At 42.0% G+C, this 25205-nt stretch overlaps 1 protein-coding gene across 1 annotated transcript in view; it reads left to right on the top strand.

The window, feature by feature from the left end:
• The window catches only part of RRM2B (ribonucleotide reductase regulatory TP53 inducible subunit M2B), a 39897-nt gene extending 15453 nt beyond the window's left edge, over positions 1 to 24444 (top strand). Inside the window, exons 3-9 of the mRNA XM_073590079.1 lie at positions 3048 to 3164; positions 4124 to 4257; positions 5634 to 5728; positions 8358 to 8491; positions 12154 to 12258; positions 13210 to 13323; positions 21120 to 24444. Coding sequence (XP_073446180.1) covers positions 3048 to 3164; positions 4124 to 4257; positions 5634 to 5728; positions 8358 to 8491; positions 12154 to 12258; positions 13210 to 13323; positions 21120 to 21272 — 852 coding nt within the window. The 3' untranslated portion in view covers positions 21273 to 24444. The remainder of the gene's footprint in view (positions 1 to 3047; positions 3165 to 4123; positions 4258 to 5633; positions 5729 to 8357; positions 8492 to 12153; positions 12259 to 13209; positions 13324 to 21119) is intronic.
• The last annotated feature ends 761 nt before the right edge of the window (positions 24445 to 25205 follow it).

The raw sequence follows: 25205 nt of genomic DNA, 5'->3' as shown, positions 1-25205 counted from the left end.
AGTTCCGGGTCTGTTTTTTTTATTTTTTTAGGTAAAGGGAATCTTGTCACCTATTTTTAGCCCTATGAGCTGCTGCCATCACCATTGGGGGCTTATCTACAGCATTCTGTAATGCTGTAGATAAGCCCCTGATGTAACCTGAAAGATAAGAAAAGTAAGTTATATTATACTCACCGGGGGGCGTGGTCCGGTGCGGTGGGTGTCACGGCCCGGCGCCTCCCATCTTCTAGAGAGGACGTCCTCCTTCTTACTTCACCCTTGGCTCCTGCGCAGGCGTACTTTATCTGCCCTGTTGAGGGCAGAGTAAAGTACTGCACTGCGCAAGCGCTGGGAAAGGTCATAGAGTTCCGGCGCCTGCGCACTGTAGTACTTTACTCTGCCCTCAACAGGGCAGATAAAGTACGCCTGCGCAGGAGCCGAGGGAGAAGTAAGAAGGAGGATGTCCTCTCTAGAAGATGGGAGGTACCGGACCGCGACACCCATCGGACCGGACCCTGGGTGAGTATAATATAACTTATTTTTCTTATCTTTCAGGTTACATCGGGGGCTTATCTACAGCATTACAGAAGGCTGTAGATAAGCCCCTGATGGCGGTGGCTGCATCTTATAGGCCGAAAATGGGGTGACAGATTCCCTTTAAGAAGTTTTTTTTTTTAGCCACTAATATATACAGTCATATGTTAAAGTGTGGGCACCCCTATTAATGTTAACCTTTTTTCTTTATAACAATTTTGTTTTTTGCAACAGCTATTTCAGTTTCATATATCTAATAACTGATGGACTCAGTTATATTTCTGGATTCAAATGAGGTTTATTGTACTAACAGAAAATGTGCAATCTGCATTTAAACAAAATTTGACCGGTGCAAAAGTATGGACACCCTTATCATTTTCTTGATTTGAACACTCCTAACTACTTTTTACTGACTTCCTGAAGCACTAAATTGGTTTTGTAACCTCATTGAGCTTTGAACTTCATAGCCAGGTGTATCAAATCATGAGAAAAGGTATTTAAGGTGGCCACTTGCAAGTAGTTCTCCTATTTGATTCTCCTATGAAGAGTGGCATCATGGGCTCCTCAAAACAACTCTCAAATGATCTGAAAATAAAGATTATTCAACATAGCTTTTCAGGGGAAGGATACAAAAAGTTGTCTCAGAGATTTAACCTGTCAGTTTCCACTGTGAGGAACATAGTAAGGAAATGGAAGAACACAGGTACAGTTCTTGTTAAGCCCAGAAGTGGCAGGCCAAGAAAAATATCAGAAAGGCAGAGAAGAAGAATGGTGAGAACAGTCAAGGACAATCCACAGACCACCTCCAAAGACCTGCAGCATCATCTTGCTGCAGATGGTGTCACTGTGCATCGGTCAACAATATAGCGCACTTTGCACAAGGAGAAGCTGTATGGAAGAGTGATGCGAAAGAAGCCGTTTCTGCAAGCACGCCACAAACAGAGTCGCCTGAGGTCTGCAAAAGCACATTTGGACAAGCCAGTTACATTTTGGAAGAAGGTCCTGTGGACTGAGGAAACAAAGATTGAGTTGTTTGGTCATACAAAAAGGCGTTATGCATGGAGGCTAAAAAACACAGCATTCCAAGAAAAACACTTACTACCCACAGTAAAATTTGGTGGAGGTTCCATCATGCTTTGGGGCTGTGTGGCCAATGCCGGCAATGGGAATCTTGTTAAAGTTGAGGGTCGCATGGATTCAACTCAGTATCAGCAGATTGTTGACAATAATGTGCAAGAATCAGTGACGAAGTTGAAGTTACGCAGGGGATGGATATTTCGGCAAGACAATGATCCAAAACACCGCTCCAAATCTACTCAGGCATTCATGCAGAGGAACAATTACAATGTTCTGGAATGGCCATCCCAGTCCCCAGACCTGAATATCATTGAACATCTGTGGGATGATTTGAAGCGGGCTGTCCATGCTCGGCGACCATCAAACTTAACTGAACTGGAATTGTTTTGTAAACAGGAATGGTCACAAATACCTTCATCCAGGATCCAGGAACTCATTAATAGCTACAGGAAGCGACTAGAGGCTCTTATTTTTGCAAAAGGAGGATCTATGAAATATTAATGTCACTTTTATGATGAGGTGCCCATACTTTTGCACCGATCAAATTTTGTTTAAATGCAGATTGCACATTTTCTGTTAGTACAATAAACCTTACTTGAATCCAGAAATATAACTGAGTCCATCAGTTATTAGATATATGAAACTGAAATAGCTGTTGCAAAAACCAAAATTGTTATAAAGAAAAAAGGTTAACATTAATAGGGGTGCCCAAGCTTTAACATATGACTGTATCTATATATAAATCTTTTACATTTGGTAACCCCAAAATCACACTAACCTGAAGAATCATGTTCCAGGTCATCACGTGTAGTGCAAATTTAACGTTATGAAAACAAAACCCCCCCAAAACAATAACGACAAGGAAAGGTGTCATCCAAGATCGCAACTCCCATCACAAAATAAAGAAACCTCCGAAATGGCTATGTTGATGGTAAAAAAAAAAATAAATAAAAGGGAAGAAGGGACAAAAAGAAAGAAAATGCAAAAATGAAAAAAAAAAAACAAATAAAATAAATAAAAATGGCACGGTCTTTAGTTTAAGGGGTCAACTATTGCACCTGCAAAGATTTCAGTTCTAGGATCTGGGAAACTCAAAGATCCGTTGAGTTCTGTTTTGAGGCTACGATAAGACGTCCATAAGATTCGCAAGCACAGATGGAAAGTGACAGGAAGCCATAATTATTACATGCGATTAGTGATGAGCGAGCATACTCGTTGCTAATCAGGGTGTTAATTTGGACACGGTACTACTGAGTATGGTATACCCCCCTGCGGGAAAATCTGGTGGATTTTTAACTACACGGTTATGTAATGTATATTCTACTTGCTGCCTTTTATCCATTTTATACTGTATGTATAGTAAATGTTATTGCTGTATATTACACCTGCGTGTTATAACACTGCAGCATTACCGGCTGTTTATAATCTACCGTCTTCTGTTACAATTTCTCTATTAGGTGGATTTATCCAAAGATGTTGCTCACTGGGAGAAGCTGACGTCGGATGAGAAGTACTTTATTTCCCACGTATTGGCTTTCTTTGCTGCTAGTGATGGCATTGTTAATGAGAATCTGGTAGGTGTTAGACGGCATGTGTTCTATTACTATACGTTGTGTTTGGCTTCTGGGTATTCTTATCTCCAAGATCCTATCCCAATATTAGTAGGTGTAGTAATAATATTAGCAAATACCACTAATGAGAAATGTAGTATAGTTCTTCTGATTCTCTATGTCGTTTACTCCATGTTCAGGGCATTGCATGTACCCATGGTTAAAATAGTGACAATTATTTAGCTGTTCGTGGTCGTGACCATAGATACCTAAGTTACTGCAATGCCCTGTACATGGGGTAAGCGACATAGCGAATCAGAATAACTATGCTAAATTTCTAATTGGGAGGCATTTGCTAATATTATTATTATTACACCTACTACATATTGAGGTAGGATTTTGGATATGGGTATACCCCTTTAAAGATCACAAAAAAAAACAATCCTCGTGGTGTTACCATGTTACTGATGGGAGACCCTCATACTGTGTTTGTTTAGCATATCTTGCACATATTGTCATATCTTCCCGCTTCTCTACCTTCCTATATTAGCCATGGACTTCCATGGTCACACATGTACTTTTGCAGTTGCAACCTCTGTTAACTGAAGGATTTGTCCTAAGACTTTGTTACTGATGGCCAATCTTTAGGGTAGGTCATGAATATCAGATTAGTGGGTGTATGATGCCTGGAACCCCCATCGATCAGCTGTGATCAGGTATTACATCTGCTGTGTACGGAGCCAGCAACGTCACAGCTCCATAGACTGTATAGTGGCCGTTACAGGGTACTGCAGCTCAGATCCCGTTGAAATGAATAGGAGCTAAGCTGCAGTACCGAACCGCTACGCAGCGTATGGAGCTATGATGCTCCCACCATCAGTACCCCTTTATGCAGTCTACATATCCCGCTTCTCCAGCTCCTCTGACTACAATATTTGTGTTCTTCTTCATAGCAATAAATGGCATTTTCTGTATTATCTCAGGTGGAACGATTCAGTCAGGAGGTTCAGATACCAGAAGCTCGATGTTTTTATGGCTTTCAGATTCTGATTGAGAATGTTCATTCTGAAATGTACAGCTTGCTCATCGAGACGTATATCAAAGATCCTGAGAAACGGTACGTCAGGACTACAATGGATAGCATATAAAGGGGGTCTATCAGCACAAAATGACTGTTCAAACCAAGCACAGGTTCACCCTTGGTGTGGCCCAGCAGTTCGCTGCATCTTCACATCTACTTGTTTTCCATTTATCTTCCCTTATCTGGCTCCTACTAAGAATCAAGAAAGAAGCAGGATGCTAAACAAGTTGGAGGGTTGGTGCGCTGAACTGGTTTGCCACCTGTGTTGGGTTTGAACAGTCATTTTGCGCTTGCAGATTCTCTTTAAAATCTCTATTGTAAAAAATTTGCAAATACTTTCCTTGATCCTATACTTATCTCGTACCAGGTTTCAGCAATATGTTATTTTCTGCTCTGTTCACATCCAAAGTCAAAGGAGAAAATTCTACTTGTTCTTGTCACTCTGTGACTGTTTGTGAATAGGGAAAGAGGCCCTGAACCATCCCTAGGACTGGGGCCATATCTATCCCTGCTCCCAAAAGTACCTCTAAAGGTGAGGAGGTTTGGGCCACCAGCCTTACTGTTCTCCTGTTATTCCCTTAGCTGTCCTGTCCCTCTCCACCTGAAGGCCCAGGACGGAAATGCTAGTGTATCAACATATAAGACAGACAGGGATAACAGAAAGCAACAGAAATACAAACACTCACCAAACTTAGAGATGTATATAGGGAAGAGGACAATGAGGAAAGCATACACCCAAAAAGAGTACTCAACAATGATCTCCAATTCAGCACAGCGTCTCCAAGGAGCTAGGATGCGAAGAGAATGTCTGACCTGATTTTACAGGGAGAGGAAATGACCAGGTAAGGGACAGCTGTGAGATGGAGCTGCAAGTTTCTTACCAGCATAGAAAGTGTCGTTAGCCTCTTCAGCACCAAAGTAAGTGGAATTCATTTAATATGAAGCACAAACACACAGGCTAATTGGAAGATCTGCGATTCACAATTCGTAGTGATTTTCTAACACCAGATCCCCCCTAGGAGCACTCGCTCGTAACAGTTCCCTTTTGGAATCAATTCCTGTCACCTTCATGTGACCTCATAACAGCGCCATTAATTGGACTCCCAAAAATGATCTATAAAGCAATAGAAGATAAAAGATTAGCAAACAATTTTCAACCTAATGAAGGAAGTTGGTAGGGTAATCCGTGTCCGTTTAGACTTGTCGTACAAGGGATCAGTCACAAGTTCATGGCTTTACCTGTAAGGTCGCACACAGTAGAGGGGTGAGTTGTCGTTACCAGTTCATCATGATTAGGGAAGATGGAAAGTGTCTGTCTCCACATCAACTTTTCTTTAAAGAAAAATTATTATTGTAGTGGATATTATATATGCATTTTTTGGCGTGTTTTATGTTTTCATTTTCTTTTTTAGTAATTTTTTATTTAATGCAATTGAAACAATGCCGTGCATCAGAAAAAAAGCCGAGTGGGCCCTGCATTGGATATCAAACAGGAAAGCTTCCTTTGGTACGTGGAGTCCTAGACTATGCTTGAGCTACAGGATTATTTACCTTTTATTGTGATGCACCTTATACTTTCTGTGCTACAGAGATGACGTTATGGGTGGGCTGACATGTTGCAAGTTTGGAGTGGATTTTCCTTGTGGGTTTGCGTGTAGAAATTTCACAGCAGTATCAGCGATGTAGAAGTCTCACGGGCTCAATCACTGCGTATTTGCTACTGATATTTCACACAGTGTATATACAGCTTTTCTGCAGCAGAATCTGCGCATATTACTTGTGGATTTTGATGCAGTTTTTATTGCAGATTTCACCCTTCTGGCTAAGCTCACACGTTGTGTGTGAATTTTTCTATCCTGAAATCCGCAGTTTGTCTGTGCCTAACATACGCACTTATTTTCTGCACTTATTCATTCACTTTTATGAGCGTTTTTTGTTTTTTTTGTACAATCTGCAGTTTTACCCCTACAGTATTAGGGTCTCCATGAAATGAATGGGTAAAATCTTCGCTAAAAAGGTGGGTTTCTGCAACAGAAATTGACAAAAAGCGGAGTGACAGCAGACCCGATTCATCCTTTGTGGGTTATTTTTGTAAAGTTGCTTTTCTTTTTTTCTCTTGTATTTGTTGAGGGTTTTTTACGACAAATTCTTCAAAATGGCGAATACAGGTCATAAAGTTTGTACAAAATCAGTAATGCGTTTTATTTTTTATCTTTTGAGGTTTTTGGAACTTTTCAGCCAAAAAAGTTGCTTTTTCCGTTAAAATGTTGTAAAATTTGTTCAAAAATTTTGTGCATAAAATCAGTCCAGGAGGGGACTGGGAATATATTTTATAAAAATCACAACTGATGAAGCAGCCAAAATCATCTGGAAACCACAAACCTCACTTACAATGATGAACATAAAAAGAAAAACTCCCCGAACTATTGAGCACATATAAAATAGACGTAAAAAAAGGAAAATAAGGCACAAACAAAAAACACCAAAAAATGTTCCAAATGTAATAATAAATCGGGCCAACAGTGTCCTCTCTGCTCATGTTCCCCCTTGTGGTGACAACAGAGAAAAACAGTGACTGCATAGGAGGCAATGCAGAATGCAGCACTCATGCTCAATTCTGAGTGAAGAATTGGTGAAGAACACTTCCAGGTACAACAGTGAGGGAAGAACTGATGAAGAACATGTCCAGTTACAACAGTGAGTGAAGAACTGATAAAGAACACGTCCAGTTACAACAGTGATTGAAGAACTGATAAAAAACACGTCCAGTTACAACAGTGAGTGAAGAACTGATGAAGAACATGTCCAGTTACAACAGTGAGGGAAGAACTGATGAAGAACACGTCCAGTTACAACAGTGAGTGAAGAACTGATAAAAAACACATCCAATTACAACAGTGAGTGAAGAACTGATGAAGAACATGTCCAGTTACAACAGTGAGTGAAGAACGGATGAAGAACACGTCCAGTTACAACAGTGAGTGAAGAACGGATGAAGAACATGTCCAGTTACAACAGTGAGGGAAGAACTGATGAAGAACATGTCCAGTTGCAACAGTGAGGGAAGAACTGATGAAGAACACGTCCAGTTACAACAGTGATGGAAGAACTGATGAAGAACATGTCCAGTTACAACAGAGAGGGTAGAACTGATGAAGAACACGTCCAGTTACAACAGAGAGGGTAGAACTGATGAAGAACATGTCCAGTTACAACAGAGAGGGTAGAACTGATGAAGAACACGTCCAGTTACAACAGTGAGTGAAGAACTGATGAAAAACACATCCAGTTACAACAGTGAGGGAAGAACTGATGAAGAACATGTCCAGTTACAACAGTGAGGGAAGAACTGATGAAAAACACGTCCAGATACAACAGTGAGTGAAGAACTGATGAAGAACACATCCAGTTACAACAGTGAATGAAGAACTGATTAAGAACACGCCCAGTTACACCAGTGAATGAAGAACTGATGAAAAACATGTCCAGTTACAACATCGGGTGAAGAACTGATGAAAAACAGGTCCAGTTACAACAGTGAGTAAAGAACTGATGAAGAACACATCTGTTACAGCAGTGTGTAATGAACTGATAAAGAACACATCTGTTACAGCAGTGTGTAAAGAACTGATTAAGAACATGTCCAGTTACAACAGTGTGTAAAGAATTGATGAAGAACATGTCCAGTTACAACAGTATGTAAACGCAGATCAGGGGTGGGATGTTTGGGAAGGTTAGAAGACTGAAAAGTTAATTTCTTTCAAAAATGATATACCGTATTTGCAATGATTACTGATTTTAGGTTTAGAACACACTGTGCCATCAATGTGATCTTGGGAATAACCCTGTGAGTTAAAGCTCATCCACTTTGCTGTTTCTTTAAACCGCTTCAAATTTTAGATGAGTAAAAGAATCTGCACCAAATATGCAACATGTGAACCTAGCCTAATCCTATGGTGGCACCCCAGCTAAGCGTTGATGTATGTATCTGGCAGCCTTTTATCTCCCCCACTTTTTATTTAAATAGCATGCAGAATGATCCGACAGAGGACTCTGATAAGTCCCTTGTGCTTTGCTTTATCTCGCACCCATACTATGCCTGTGGCCACTGTTGTCTCATATTGTGTTCTTCGTAGGGGAGAGGATTGTCGCATTCGCTGCTGTAGAAGGGGTCTTCTTCTCTGGATCTTTTGCTGCTATTTTCTGGTTGAAAAAGAGAGGTTTGATGCCCGGACTCACCTTCTCCAATGAGCTGATCAGCCGGGATGAGGTGACACCTTCATATAAAATCCTAAGCTCCACTAATGGAAACATCATGTAATATGAAGGGTAATGTGCCCCTTGCAGTAAATTGCCAGAATATTATAGGTTCCATTCGTTGTGGACTTAGACAGGTCACATAAATAAAACATTATAATATTGCTGATAATTTATTATTTCTTTACTAAAACCAATATATGTGATTGTACTGAAGTCACTCAGATTCCCATAGGCTTCTATGGTGATGTAGCTTTGGTTCAGGTCCGGGGGGGGGGGGGGGGGACTAGAAAACCTTAGAAAGTTAGGGTCAAAGTTGGATCTGAGCATGAGATCACGCATTGCCAAGCAAGTCAATGAGACTGTGAAAAACATTGGATCGCACTCGGATGACATTTGAGTGCAGTCCTATTTTCAAAGACTGACCGAACGGAGAAGATGGAGAGATTTTTTTTTCCCGTCTTCTCGTCCGAGAAAATCGGATCACACTTTGGCAAAACTGTGATCGGAGTGTGATAGCATAATCTGCCCGATTCTCTCGAATGAGAGAATATACGCTGGTGTGACCCTAGCCTAAATAAGACTTTTTCCTTGTTACACATTAAGAATGTGTTACAGCTTTTTTTTTTAAATTGAAACTCTTCTAGCGAGTATATGTTTTGTAAATGATGGATGAGAGTGACAAAGATCGCCATCACTTTTTGAACAGCTAATTGAAAAGTGACAACTAATTTGGCTGCATGAGGTTTTTTGAGGAGTCGTTTGGAACCGGTTCTGCTCTAAAAAAAACCTCTCAAACATTGTTCAAAAAACGTTTGAAAGACTCTTTCTGTTCAATTCAATTGGAAAATAAACTTTGCTTTTCATTTGTTTGGATGTTTTTCTTCTGCTTCAAGTTGTGAAACTTTCCAAAACTATATAAAAACTTTAAAAATTGCTTCAAGGAAAAGAAAAACGCCTCCAAAACTCTTCAAGGGATGCGAGTTTCCTAAAGCGGAACTTCCAAGGTTTTCCTAAACAAAGTCACTAAAGGAAAAAACCATCAGTCATTTCCTGAAGTCACTGTGCTGGCATTCTTACGGCCGGCCGGTGTTTTATTTATTTAGTTATCTCACTTATATAGCGCAATAAATTCCACAGCACTTTACAGAACTCATCATCATTGTTCCCATTGGGGCTCACAATCTACTGTGGGGAAATAAGTATTTGATACACTGCTAATTTTGCACGTTTTCCCACCTATAAAGAATGGAGAGGGCTGTAATTTTTATCATAGGTACACTGGAACTGTGAGAGACAGAATCTGCAAAATCCAGAAAATCACATTGTATGGTTTCTACAGAATTAATTAGCATTTTATTGCATGAAATAAGAATTTGATACAATAGAAAAACAGAACTTAATATTTGGCACAGAAACCTTTGTTTGCAGTTACAGAGGTCAGATGTTTCCTGTAGTTCTGGACCAGGTTTGCACACACTGCAGCAGGGATTTTGGCCCACTTTTCCATACAGATCTTCTCCAGATCTTTCAGGTTTCGGGGCTGTCTCTGGGCAACATTGAGTTTCAGCTCCCTCCAAAGATTTTCTATTGGGTTCAGGTCTGGAGACTGGCTAGGCCACTCCAGGACCTTGAAATGCTTCTTGCGGAGCCATTCCTTAGATGTCCTAGCTGTGTGTTTCTGGTCATTGTCTTGCTGGAAGACTCAGCCACGACCCATCTTCAATGCTGTTACTGAGGGAAGAGGTTGTTGGCCAAAATTTTGTGATGCATGACGCCATCAATCCTCCCTTCAATACGGTGCAGTTGTCCATTCCCCTTTGCATGAAAAACACCCCTAAATTGTGATGTTTCCCCCACCATGCTTCATGGTTGGGACGGTGTACTTGAGGTTGTATTCATCCTTCTTCCTCCAAACATGGCAATTAGAGTTGATAAACAAAAAGTTCTATTTTGGTCTCATTTGACAACCACATGACCTTCTCCCATGCCTGGTCTGGATCATCCAGATGGTCATTGGTGAACTTCAAATGGGCCTAGACATGTGCTGGCGTGAGCAGGGGGACCTCGTGTGCCCTGCAGGATTTTAATCCATTACGGCGTAGTGTTACTAACGGTAATGTTTGAGAATGTGGTTCCAGCTCTCTTGAGGTCATTGACCAGGTCCTACCGTGTAGTTCTGGGCTGATTCCTTACCTTTCTCACAATCATTCTTACCTCACAAGGCAAAATTTTTCATGGTGCCCCAGACCAAGGAAGATTGACAGTCATCTTGTGTTTCTTCCATTTTCTAATAATTGTGCCAACAGTTGTTGCCTTCTCACCCAGCTACTTGCCTATTGTCCTGTAGCCCATCCCAGCCTGGTGCTGGTCCACTTTTTTGTCCCTGGTGTCCTTAGACAGCTCCATGGTCTTGGCCATGGTATTGAGGTTGGACTGTGATTGATTGTGTGTGGACAGATTTCTTTTATACAGGTAACAGGTGCAATTAATACATGTAATGAGTGCAAAGTACGAGGCTTCTTAAAGAGGATCTGTCACCTCATTTTGGCGCGGTATTTAAATGACATGGGTCCAGTCCGATGGGCGGTGTTTTGGGCCCTTTCCTCCACCCCTCCTTGGCTGCTGTCTGTAATATTTTAGGGAATTTCCATACTTGGCCTCCTTATTACACACGTGCGCATTGCAATCTGGACTCGCGCACGTGCAGTATGCTTTGCCCAACTGCGGGAAAAGCAGAAAAGCATTAGTACGCATGCATTGGTGAACTATGTCCCGGAACACAGCACAGCTAAATACCTCCGGGACACAGTTCACCGGCGCATGCGCACTAATACTTTTCAGCTTTGCCCGCAGTTGGGCAAAGCATACCGCGCATGCGCGAGCCTAGATTGCAATGCGCACGCGTGTAATGTAGAGGACAAGTACGGAAATTCCCTGAAATACTGTGGACAGTGGCCAAGGAGGGGTGGAGGAAAGGACCCGAAACACCGCCCATCGGACTGGACCCAAATCATTTAAATACCGGACCAAAATGAGGTGACAGATTCCCTTTAAAGAAAAGCTAACAGGTCTGTGAGAGCCAGAATTCTTGCTGGTTAGTAGGTGATCAAATACTAAATTCATGCAATAAAATCCAGTTTAATTATTTAAAAATTATACAATGTGATTTTCTGTTTTTTATCTTTGGATTTTATCTCTCACAGTTGAAGTGTATCTATGATAAAAATTACAGACCTTGCAAAATTGGCAGTCTATCAAATACTTATTTTCCCCACTGTAAATCAGTTTTGGAGTGTGGTAGGAAACCGGAGAACCAGGATGAAACCCACACAAACACGGGGAGACTACCAAACCCACTGCAGATGTTGTTCTTGGTGGGATTTTAGCCCAGGACCCCAGCGCTGCAAATCAACTGTGCTACCCACCGAGCCACTTTGCTGCGTCGAGTTAAGCTATAACTTCCTAACTGAATCCGCCTAGAGAGTTAACATGTGACTTCTTTTAACCATCTCACACTTTCCAAAACTCGAATCGATTAAAAGAAGTAAGAAAAGACGGAACATGTGCACAGCAATGTCGCTTTTACATTGCTGTGCAGTATATTAATTTTTGGGATTTTTCTTGTATTTGAGTTATTGCTTTACCTGTAATATCTGATATTTTTGCCTGCAGGGTCTACATTGTGATTTTGCATGTTTAATGTTTCACTACCTGGTGAATAAACCCACAGAGCAGCAAGTGACTGAGATCATAGTCAGCGCTGTGAGGATAGAACAGGTAATTGATCTTCTAGTTAATAATGAATATTATAGTAATGAAGTTCTGTACAGAGAAGATAGGAGGCCCATAGCTAAGAGTAAAAAGCATTGTTAACAATACAGATGCTCTAGATCACACATCTCACACTCCGGCCTTTGGGCCAAATTTGGCCCACAGGGTGATTATATTTGGCCCGCAATGCTGGCATGGCCTCTCCCACCCCCGGCATTGAATATTCAACTGTATCGGCATCCTGACCGGAGTAGATTAATTTATGCATTTATTTTATGTGGCGCCATTCTACCGTATGCAGCACTGTGTGGGGCCATTATGCTGTATGGAGGACTATGTGGGGCCATTATTCTGTTTGGAGGACTGTGTGGAGCCATTATACTGTATGGAGAACTACAGTGGCATGGAAAAGTTTGAGCACCCCTGGTCAAAATTACTGTTATTGTGACCATCTTTAAGCAAGTTGAAGATAAAATGATCTCTAAAAGGCCTAATGTTAAAGATGACACATTTCCTTTGTATTTAGTCAAAAAAAATATGTTATCATCTTTTATATTTTAAAAATGACAAAAAAGGAAAATGGGCAGATGCAAAGGTTTAGTCACCTTTGGAGATTTGTGTACTCCGCAGGCTGCAGGCTGGGATAAGGGGGTGTTCTGATGTGCGCCGCTGCGGGTGAAAATGGCTGCGGTGCTCTGTGGTGCAGGGGGATCCGCCGGCATTTTGTAAAAGCCCGGAGATCTCAATTTGAGCATGCGCCATCCCTGGCAGCCATTTTCCCGGAGGCCACTGCATCGCACCGGGGGGGGCGGCGCATGCTCAGATAGAGATTTCGACAATGATCTGCAGAGTTGGCTAGCAATTTGGAATTGAAGAATTACCTTCGCCGCGGGATGAAGGTTAATAAATCTCATAGTCTAGCTCATTAACATGCCATTACCTTTTTTTTTCCAATAGGAGTTCCTAACAGAAGCGTTACCCGTGGATCTCATTGGCATAAACTGCAGGTTAATGAAGACATATATAGAATTTGTGGCCGATCGATTGCTGGGGGAACTTGGGTTTTCGAAGGTAAATGTATATTTCCACTTTGTCTGATTATGTAGTTTTTCCTGACTCCTGAAACTTTGGTTTTGTGTTTATACAGACGCAAAGAATTAGCGGCAAAGTCATTTATTCTGCCCCAAAATTGAACCAAGCGTGTGAATGGTATATCTAAAATATTCAATTCACAGACACTGCCGGCAGAGTGTTGGCAGATTCTGTCTGGATTCAGATGTGAAATCCCCATAAACATCGTAATACGAAACAATAAGAATTCTAGAAAAGCTACAAATCAAAGGGGTTGTCCACTAGGTTTAAAACTTTTACCGAAATCTGCATCCAATATTATATGGCGTCTGAGACCTAACAGTGAAACACTGATGCTCAGACACACACTCTTCTGAAGAAGCTTTTTCTTCCACTCGGAGAAATATGAAGCATGTGTCACGAAGTGACTGACCCAGTGTGACACGACCCACCAATTGGTCGGTCACTAAATGGGAAAACAAAAAACACACCAGGGGACAACAGGGGAACTTTAGCAACGGTGGTCCCTGCGATAGGGAATGGGGAAAATGGACACCTCCTGCACTCTCCTAAGGATGTTCCCTGACGTCCCTATACAGTTTTTTTTCAACCCGTCGCCGAGCAGGATACCTTAGCCCTTGTTTGCCCTGCACCTATCCCTAAGTAGGGAATTGGCAAGTGAGGACACTGGGCCCACTGCTGCACTAATACAACACAAGGTAAGGTAAGACAAACACCAAAGGGAAAAGGAAACAGAAAACAACACTTAGCTTTATCTGGTGCAATGCACTGCACAGCAGAGTAAGGCACCAGATCACAGCATTCTGCTGAAGTACCACTGCACCAGCAACTGCCTGTCTTCAGCACGGTTGGTATCCAAACGGACCTGTATCACCAACAGTCAGCTGATGCATCAGGTGACCTTATAAAGGAAGGTGGGAGTGGTCACCACCTGCATCAGCAAACTCGGCAGCAATGTAATTACACCAGCGGCCACTGGGGGAAAAACTGACATTAACCCCCCGATGGCCTGAAAGGAAAAAAAGTTTTAATATGAAAGGCCAAATCTGCCACAGATCCAAAACTGGATCGTGACAGGATGCATCCGATCAGTTTACGTTGATTGGCTGCAGCCATCATTTGATGCACCCGATGGAAGAGGAAGCCAGATGACCGGCGTGGTATGCCGGCGGCAGAACAGAGAAACATCACTGGTTCGGTAACTGAGAATGTTTTTCTTTTTCCTCTTTAAATTTTCAACTACCCTGGGCCTATAGAAAAAGCTTTTTAAAGTAGTTGACAACGCCATTCGCCACCATGGAGGTGGAAAAGGCATAATACTTGTCTTCTAGTTTTCCTCTAAATACAGCGCCTTGAAAAAGTATTCATACCACGTTAACTTTCCACATTTTTTCAAGTTCCATCCTCAATCTTAAAATAAAAAAATATTGAGATTTTATGTGCAACACAAAGTAGCAATTATTTGTGTAGTGTAGAAGAAATGATACCTTTTTTATTTTTTTTTACTCACTTATATAGTGCTATTAATTCTACAGCGCTTTACAGACATCATCATCGCTGTCCCCATTGGGCCTCACAAGCTAGATTCCCTATCAGAATGTATTTGGAGTGTGGGAGGAAACCCACGCAGACACAGGGAGAACATACAAACTCCTTGCAGATGTTGTCTTTTTAAGGATTTGAACCCAGGACCCCAGTGTTGCAAAGTAACTGTGCTAACCACTGAGCCACCGTGCTGCCACCATACATGTTATGATACTCCTAAATAAAATACTGAGGGACCAATTGCCTCCAGAAGTCACATAATTACTAAATTGAGTTAACCTTTGTGTAATTGTTCTCTGTATAGATAAGGCTGTTCTGTGAAGGCATCAAAGGTTTGCTTGAGAACATTAGGGCTCAAACAGCATCATGAAAACCATGAAACACACCAGACAGGTCAGGGAAAAAGTTCTGGAGAAGAGTAAAGTAGGGTTATATTATTTAAAAAAATAGCCTAAGATCTGAACATCTCACGGAGCACTGTTCAATCTACCATCCAAAAATGGAAGGAGTATGGCACAATCACAAACCTACTGAGACATGGCTGTCCACCTAAACTGACATAACATGCAAGGAGAGAACTAATTAGAGATGCATCTTCATGGCCACTCTGGATGAGCTGCAGAGATCCACAGCTCAGGTGGAAGAATCTGTCCACAGGACACCTATTAGTTGTATGCTGTACAAATCTTGCCTTTATGGAAGAGTGGCAAAGAGAAAACCATTTTTTAAAACAAGCTATAAGAAGCACCGTTTGCAAAAAGCCATGTAGGGTACACAGCTAATATGTGGAAGAAGGCACTCTGATCAGATGAGACCAAAGTAGAACTTTTTGGGCTAAGGGCAAAATGCTATGTGTGATGTAAAACTAATACTGCACATCACCCTGAAAACACCATCCCGACCATCAAACATGGCGGTGGCAGCATCATGCTGTTATGGTGCTTTTCTTCAGCAGAAACAGGGAAGCTAGTCGATGCTGCAAAAGACTTGAGACTGGGATGTAGGTTCACCTTCCAGCAGGACAACGACCCTTAACATACAGTGTGGGAAAAAAAGTATTTAGTCAGCCACCAATTGCACCGATCCAATCTCACTGAGCGAGTGCAAGTGTGCAAATAAGGCTGTGCAAAAATGTCACCTCTATATGTGCAAAGCTGGTAGAGACAGACCCTTAAAGACTTGCAGTAGTAATTGCATCAAAAGGTGGTTTTATGAAGTATTGACTTGGGGGTTGAATACAAATGCACATCTCAATTTTCAGATTTATACTTTTTAAATAGTTAGAAAACTCTGTATCATTTACTATTCACAAATACGGTACGTGCTCGTAGATCACATAAAATCCAAATAAGAAACATTTAAATTTGTGGGTATAATGTGAAAAAAATGTGAAAAAGTTCACTGGGTATGGATACTTTTTTGAAAGCACTGTTTGCGTATATACTCCAAGTCAATCACACTTCTGTGAAATGTATCTGTTCTGTTATGAAGCAACACTGATTGTGAATCAATTTATCCTGCTGTTGTGCAAATGGAACAGACAACAGGTAGAAATGATAGGCAATTAGTAAGACCACCCCTATAAAGGAGTGATTCTGCACTGGGTGACCACAGACAATTTCTCTGTTCTCATTCTCATCCTTTTTGGATGTTATTTTGGTCACTTTTGCATTTTGTCATTGCTCTGACCCCTAGAGGTACAGTAGCATGAGGCAGTGTCTACAACACACAGAAGTTGCTCAGGTAGTGCAGCTCATCCAGGATGGCACATCAATGCAAGTTGTGACAAGAAGGGTAGCTGTGTCTGTCAGCACAGTGTCCAGAGCATAGAGCAGATACCAGGAAATGTGGAGGGGGCCGTAGGAGGGCAACTACCCAGCAGCAGGACTGCTACTTCCTCCTTTGTGCAAGTACAAACAGGAGGAGCAGTGCTAGAGCCCTGAAGAATGACCTCCAGCGTGCCACTAACATCTATGTGTCTGCTCAACTGCCAGAAACAAACTTCATGAGGGTGGTTTGAGGGCCCGAAGTCCACAAGTGGTTGTTGTGCTGACAGCCCAACAACATGCAGGGTGATTGGCATTTTCCAGAGAACACCAAGATTGGCAGATTCGACATTGGTGCTCTGTGCTCTTCACGGATAAGAGCAGGTTCACTTAGCACATGTGAAGGACATGACAGAGTCTGGAGAGGCCGTGGAGAACGTTCTGCTGTCTGCAACATCCTTCAGCATGACTGCTTTGGTAGTGGGTCAGTGTAGGAAGGCATTTGTTTGGAGTGCTGCACAGCCCCCCATGTGCTGGCCAGAGGAACCCTGACTGCAATTAGGTAGCGGGATGAGATTCTCAGACCCATTGTAAGACCAAATGCAGGAGCAGTGGGCCCTGGGTTCCTTCGGATGCATGACAATGTTAGGACTCCTATGGCTGAAGTGTATCAGCAGTTCTTGTACGATGAAGGCATTGATGCTATGGACTGGCCTATCCATTCCCCAGACCTGAATCTAATCGAGCATCCACCAACAGAGGATCATCACTGGTTCGGTCTGCATCACAGAGTGTCCAGGCGTTGACTGATGGTTTAATGCAGGTCTGGGAGGAAATCCCTCAGGAGAACATCTGCCGCCTCATCAGGAGCAGGGAGGTAATACAAGCACGTGGAGGCCACACACAGTACTGAGCATCATTTCCTTGTCTTGAGGCATTTCTACTGAAGTTGGATCAGCCTGTAATTTGATTTCCACTTTGATTTTGAGTATCATTCCAAATCCAGACCTTAATGGGATATTAATTTTGATTTACATTGATCATTTTTATGTTTTATTGTTCTCAACACATTCTACTATGTAATGAATAAAGATTTGCAACAGGAATATTTCATTATGTGATATCTAGGATGGGGTACCGTATATACTCGAATATAAGCCGAGATTTTCAGCCCATTTTTTTGGTCTGAAAGTCCCCCTCTTGGCTTATATTCGAGTCATAAACGCCAGGGGGTTGGAGGGGGAGGGGGAGCGGGGGTGTCAGGTCATACTTACCCCTCCTGGCGCGGTCTCTGCAGCCCCCCTGCTTGTCCCACGGTCTCCCTTCCTTCCTTCAGCGGTCACATGGTACCGCTCATTAAACTCATGAATATGAGCATATTCATGAGTTTAATGAGCGGTACCACGTGACCGCTGAAGGAAGGAAGGGAGACAGTGGGAGAATGGAGCTGCAGAGACCATGCCAGGACGGGTTAAGTATAGGCCATATTCACCTGTCCTCGCTCTATCGCTGCTTGCTGCTCTCTGATGTGTCCTCTGTCAGTGACATTCAGACAGCAGAGGGTGCGGTGACATGGTTAGTGTGCGCTGTGCCCTCTGCTGCATGAACGTCACTGACAGATGACGTGGCAGATAGCGGTGAGCAGCAGCGATGGATGCAGGACAGGTGAATGTCTCAGGTGCCGGGTCCTGAGCCAGCAGCGACACCGGCACCTGACACCCAGCGACGGAAAGGTGAGTATGTCATTTTTTTTTTTTATTATTTGCAGCGGCAGCATATGGGGGCATGATATATGGAGCATCTTATGGGGCATAATATATGGGGGCAGCGTTATGGTGGCATGGTATATAGAGCATCTTATGGGGGCAGCATATGGGAGCATAATATATGGAGCAGCATATGGGGGCATAATGTATGGAGCATCTTATGGGGGCAGCATATGGGGGCATGATATATGGAGCATCTTATGGGGGCATAATATATGGGGGCAGCGTTATGGGGGCATAATCTGTGGAGCATCTTATGGGGGCAGCATATGGGGGCATAATATATGGAGCAACATATGGGGGCATAATCTATGGAGCAGCATATGGGGGTATAATGTATGGAGCATCTTATGGGGGCAGCAAATGGGGACATAAACATGGAGCAGCATATGGAGGCATAATCCATGGAGCAGCATATGGGAGCAGCATATGGGGGCATAATCTATTCATCATCTTATGGGTGCAGCATATGGGGGCATAATCTATGGAGCATCTTATGGGGGCATAATTTATGGAGCATTTTATGGGGCCATAACCTTTATGGAGCAGCATATGGGGCATATTATTTTAGGGAGCATCTTATGGGACCATTATTAACCTTTGTGCAGCATTATATTGGGTGTATTTTGTATGGAGTATCTTATGGGGCCCATCATGAACTGTATGGATCATTATATGGGGCTCCTGATTCAATATGGCTATTCAAAAACATTTATCCTACTGATGTCTCAATTAATTTTACTTTTATTGGTATCTATTTTTCTTTTTGAAATTTACCAGTAGCTGCTGCATTTTCCACCCTAGGCTTATACTCAATAAGTTTTCCCAGTTTTTTGTGGCAAAATTAGGGGGGTCGGCTTATACTCGGGTCGGCTTATACTCGAGTATATACAGTATTTTAGTGTTTCTTTTATTCTTAGGCAAGTGTATATTTATATACATATACTTTGTTGTGATATGGGGAGGAAAATGTAAGGAAAAATAGGAAATATGTGGCTATTTTAAATATGTTCATTTTCTATTATATTTTTTTTACTACCACAAATGACACTTGTGTGACTGAAAGTGATCCGATCCTTGGAGTCAGTGGCAGCATGCTAAGATTGTTTACTCATGCCCCATAGTATAACTTTGATTTGAGTGCTATCCGTTACAACATCAGATAGCACTCAGTTGTGTTATTCGCCAGTGTGAGAGAGCCCGTAGGGTTGGTGCATATGACCGTTTTCTCTCCATGTTCCGATTATTCTGATCAGAGTATCATCAGTTTTATTTTTGACTCATCCGAGTGCGGTCCGATTTTTTTTTTCACGGACCTATAGACTTGCATTGCCGATTTTAATCCGACAATGGAGGAAAAAATCGGACATGTGCACAGCCCCGTAGGATCTCATGAGTACCAGTGCTATCTGTCAAAGCCACGCATCTGATATAATCGATCGTGTACAAGAGTCCTTACAAGTTCCTGGGATTTCGATAATGGCCAGTGATAATAAAAGAAATACACAGGCTGGTGGTCTCCAACAATCTCCAGAGGATTCTTGGAGTGTTTGTATATTTATTGCCTTCATGAATATAGGCGATCCTTAAATCAATTTAGTCTGGTTCATACAAGATAGCAAATAGCATAAATCCGAAACAGAACCGAGAGGTCCTCAAAAATAGCGGACATGTGACTGGCCCCATAGACAATCACTGGAACGAGTGCTATCTTAGGAAACCACAGGTAGCACTCATACGAGAACATAAGTGTTAGGAACGGCGGAACGCACTAAATAAAAATAATAATAAAGTGTGTTCGCCGCTCAGGGTCCACCGTGCAGTAGGTCATATAACTGCTGCTAAGTGGTGGCAGGAGCAATATGGCGGTAATGCGCACGGGGTTAAACTTCACCCAGGTGCGCAGAGCAGTGTCAGTTAAGTCACAGAGATGCAAAAACAAATACAGAGCCTGTTGAGGTCACAGTGCTCTGTATAAATGCACACACGGTATCAGGTCACAGGAGTAGCCCAAGACGGCGGCACTACTTCCGTCTAGACCTACCGTGTGTGCGGCGTCGCAGCTGTGGACGCTAAGGAGAGCTGCTACAGAGTGCGGCGTGGACACTGCCGCTAAACGACAATGCTATGACGCAAGCGCAATGTCAGATGCTAGCAGCTGTGGATGTTGCAGCAGAGGAGCGCTGGCGCTGATTCTAACTCAGTCCCTAACCACATATGTAATCTCAGAAGGAAGGGGTCTCATAATGAGTCATTCACCAGAATCATACATCCGTCCTCATACACACAGCAGCAAGTAAATCTATACTAGCGCATGGCGGAACAGCCATGCGCGCCTTTTATAGCAGCCGGGACCTTCCGCAAGCTTCCAGATCTCTGAGATGGACCAATGAGATCTGGAGCGGGACCTGAGCACATGACTCCCGATCTCCAATGGGAGATCGTCCCATGAGCATGCTCAGTAGGAGGACAGAAGGACTTAGCCTCTGGAGAGATTTGCTGCAAGGCAATCTCCTCTGCAATCTCCTCTGCGGTGGAAAAATAGGAGGAGACTGCAGAATGTGAGGGTCTGGATCCCTGCGGAGTAAACGCAGAAATCCGACGCCTAACAATAAGACGTCTGAATGAGGCCTGAAAACATTAGCCCCTTCAATATATATTCTTATATTTATTTTGTTTCTTTTTCCTTTCGTTCCAGGTATATAACGCGGAAAATCCATTTGACTTTATGGAGAATATTTCTCTGGAGGGAAAAACCAATTTCTTTGAGAAGCGAGTGTCTGAGTATCAGCGTTTCGCTGTTATGTCTCAGATGGCGGATAACGTCTTCACTTTGGATGCAGATTTCTGATTGTGTGCAGAGATGACTGGCATACATAAGACGCCGAGTTATGCCCTATACGAGCAGGAGATGGCCAGTCTTAGGACTTATGACCTCTTCTTTGTATGTGTTGTACTAGTTTTATTTATTGAATGCTGCTATGTGATATGCCAAAGACTTTTCTTTTCTGAAGAACCATCTAATGTATGAAAAACACTAAGGCTCAGCCAAAAGGATATATCCACTGATGCAATTTTATTGCAAATAGTTGTATAAAAAAAATCCTTTACCGTTTTGTGTCTACAGCTCCTATGCAGACCTATGTGTTACCTTAGTTACAGCTTACAAACAAAAACCCTTATCCTGCAGTCATATGTCCAGAAGAAGAATGGAACTGGAAGCAGACTACCCAGGAGAATTTATATTCAGTAACCATGGAGATGCATAAACCTGCAGAGGAGCTGCAGACACAAAACAGCAAGCTTCTTTTTTTTTACAAAAAAAATATAGGCAAAACAAAAATAGCTGCACAGTTGGCCATAACGCGTAGTCTTAAAGGGATTTTGTACAATGAATAAGGGTTTGTTTTTTGTTCCAAAAAGAGCGCCCCACCTGGCCCCTGGGGTTTGTCTGAAGTTGCAGTTTAATTCTATTAACAACAATAGGTATGAATTGCAACAGATGTCCGGATCTGTTTTAGCATTAAAAAACAAGACAATCCCTTTATTAGGAAACATCTGAAAAATCCAAATTACACTGATTATTTATGCTCCTATTGCTTTGCATCCAAGGTTTCCTTCAGGGGCATCTCCTGGCTGTAACCCCGGAGGTATACATCTAGCGGACTAGCATGCGTCACCTGTAGGTAATGTACACTGCCAACACGGGGCATATAGAGCTTTAGGGTTATGGCGTAGTCAGACGACCGTATAACACAGACGACAATCGCATCGCAGTGTACGGACTGGCTGGCGGCTCTCCTGACTCGTGCTGGGAGAGCCGCCAGCCAGTCCAAATAACTTTTTATTATTTATTTAAATCAGGTTTTTTTTATGTTAAATGTCTTTTTTATTTTCATACTGTTTTTTTTTTCTTCCCAACTTCTCTATCGTTATCTATATAAAATGACCAGAAATCATCTGACTTTCACACCGGCCACTATACCTTATACTAGACTCACACTTCCTGTTCTGTACAGATGAGTTTTTTTTCGGCAGTCTCATCACAGACAGGATTACATCGACCCCTCTGTATACAGTAGGATAATACAGGATCCATCTTTTTGTTGAGGAGAACACAGCTCACCTTCTCTCCCTTCCTGCACAATGACCTCTGACCGGATTAGAGCATGGACAGGTAACACTTGTGTACAAACAAATAGGGTCTGAGCTAGTTTATTGATGCTAATATCCATGTGAAAAAATGGGCCGTAAACATCTAGCATTAAACCTAGTGGTCAGTTTGAAAATTACTAAACATTTTTTAATATCTAGCTGTTGATATCAAATGTAAAAAAAACGGTACAAAAGAAAATTGAGAAATAAATTTTAACACAGAAACCCGATTTAAACAATAGGTCATTTTCTGGTTACACAATCCCGTTAGTTATATGTTGGAATACCCTCTGATAACATAATGTATAAATTTGTAGGATCCCTTCATAGGTGGAGTTTTACTTTGATATACTTTGTGTGCCTATTTTTGGTGTCCTTTATTGCGCTGTTATCGCCTTCGTTCCTTAGAGGACATAGGGGGATGTTGTCAAAACACTCAGACTGCTAAATGTTAGCCATTGATGACGTAGTGGTGTTCTCAGTGGTTTTATATGCTGAGGACTTTTTGCTCTAGTGGTAATATAAGCTAATGGGTGTGATTATTAGTTAGTTTACTTTTCCTTTGCGTTTTATTTCTTTACATTTTGATCTTATTTTTATGCTTAGAAGATACATTTTCAGGTTTGAAGAATCCCAAGGAAGTTATGATCAATGGATCGTACCAAAATCTGCCCAACAAATGTAAACTTGGTTTCTGGTTTAGTTCACAAGTTAGAATTGAGGCTTTCAGGACTTTAGCATTTTCACAATGTACCATCAGATCAAAACTGTAAATGCCACAGGAGAGGCCAATGTCCTGCCAACTAAATGCCGCCCTGAACTGACATTCTCTCCTGAATTATTGCTCGGTGAATTCTCATTTACGCTTTAAAGGGAATCTGTCACCTTTTTAGCCCCTATTGGCTGCCGGCATAGACATCGGGGGCTTATCTACAGCATTCTGTAATGCTGTAGATAAGCCCCCGATGTCTATGCCGGCAGCTAATAGGGGCTAAAAAAGGTGACAGATTCCCTTTAATAATTTACGGCTGTGATTTACCTCCTGCAGCATCGTCATTACATGTGACATTTTGGCCTGCTGAGACTTCTAAAAACCTGGAGCAAAGTAAGGAATTACATGGGGGGGGTGGGATTAATGAATATCATCTAATGAATGTTAGATTTCACGATCCATCATTGGCTTAGCCAAGGTGGACTTCATGGAAGATGACTGAGGAGGCAACCACTGTTGAAAGTAAATCATAAAAAAGCAAGACTGGAATTTGCCAAAATGCATATTAACAAGCCACAAAACTTATGGGAGAATGTCTTTTAGATAGATGAGACAAAACTGAAGCTTTTGAACAAGTCACATTGGATCCATATTCACAGACGCAAAAATGAAGCATAAGAAGAAACTAACATTGTACCTACTGTGAAGCATGGAGGAGGCTCGGTTATGTTTTGGGGATGCTTTCTTGCATCTGACACAGGTTGTATTGAATCTGTGCAGTATACAATGAAATCTCAAGACTATCAAGTCATTCTGTAGCCAAATGTGCCGCCTAGTGTCAGAAAGCTTGATCTGAGCCGCAGGTCATGGGTCCTACTACAGGATAATGATCCAAAACACACACCTAAAAACATCCAATGAGAAGTGGCTTCTATGAGCCTTGATCTAAATCCTATTGAATATCTATGGAAGGAGCTGAAACCTTCAGTCAGGAGGAGGCGCCTTCATACCTGAGACAGCTGGAGCACTTTGCTCACGAGGAGACGGCCAAAATACCAGTGGACAGGGGCAGAAGTCTCATTGAAAGTTACAGAAATTGTTTGTAGTGATTACCTCAAAAGGTTGTGCAATAAAATATTAAGTTAAGGTACCATCATTTTTGTCCAGGACATTTTCATTAGTTTTTTTTTCTGGAGAGCCGTAATGCAAAAGCAGTGTTGATTTCATTAATTTATATTCAGAAAAATTAAGTTGAAAATTTCTCCTGTTTCAAGTTATTTCAGTGACCATTGTGGGGTTTTCTTCCTTTAAGAGAAGATATTAACAATTTTGACCAAATCTGAATATAGTGACTCGCAGTTGATGTTCTTTTTCATTGGAGTCGTTCACTTTTCCATCTGGCTCTGACCATCATGACGACGTCTTCTAGCTCCAGGATTCACGACACAGACGCGTTTCACGCCTTACAGTTTCAGTTCCCATCTTTTCTCTCTCCTACCCAAGTTACCCGTCCTGCTAGTAAGCCAATGCTGTACCTGATGCTGCCCTATTTTTACCGTCCGTGTTGCGCAGTATCAGTTCTCCCATTAGTGCCCCACATTGTAATACTGACCCCTTTGTGCCCTGTAGATGGATAAAAAATTGCTTCCTAGAAAAAAATAATGCATGGTAATAATGTTAATATTACTTTTGTAGAATGTGCACCCTAGAAAATAATAGTGTCCCCTGAGCTCCCCTCCTATATTTAATAATGCCCCATCAGCCCCCCTCAAAAAGTAATATTGGGCCAGAAAATAAATTATATACTTTCCTAACGTACCTAATCCTGATGAGTCGCCAGCACACACATTATCCAACCGCAGATGGAGAGATGAAGTGAAGTCTTTGTGTTGGGATGCTGACGTCCTGCCAACCTAT

Source organism: Dendrobates tinctorius, unplaced genomic scaffold, assembly GCF_039654945.1.
Source record: "Dendrobates tinctorius isolate UK_male_01 unplaced genomic scaffold, ASM3965494v1 ptg000116l, whole genome shotgun sequence".
Lineage (NCBI taxonomy): Eukaryota > Metazoa > Chordata > Amphibia > Anura > Dendrobatidae > Dendrobates > Dendrobates tinctorius.
This window is presented reverse-complemented; position numbering and strand designations above follow the sequence as displayed.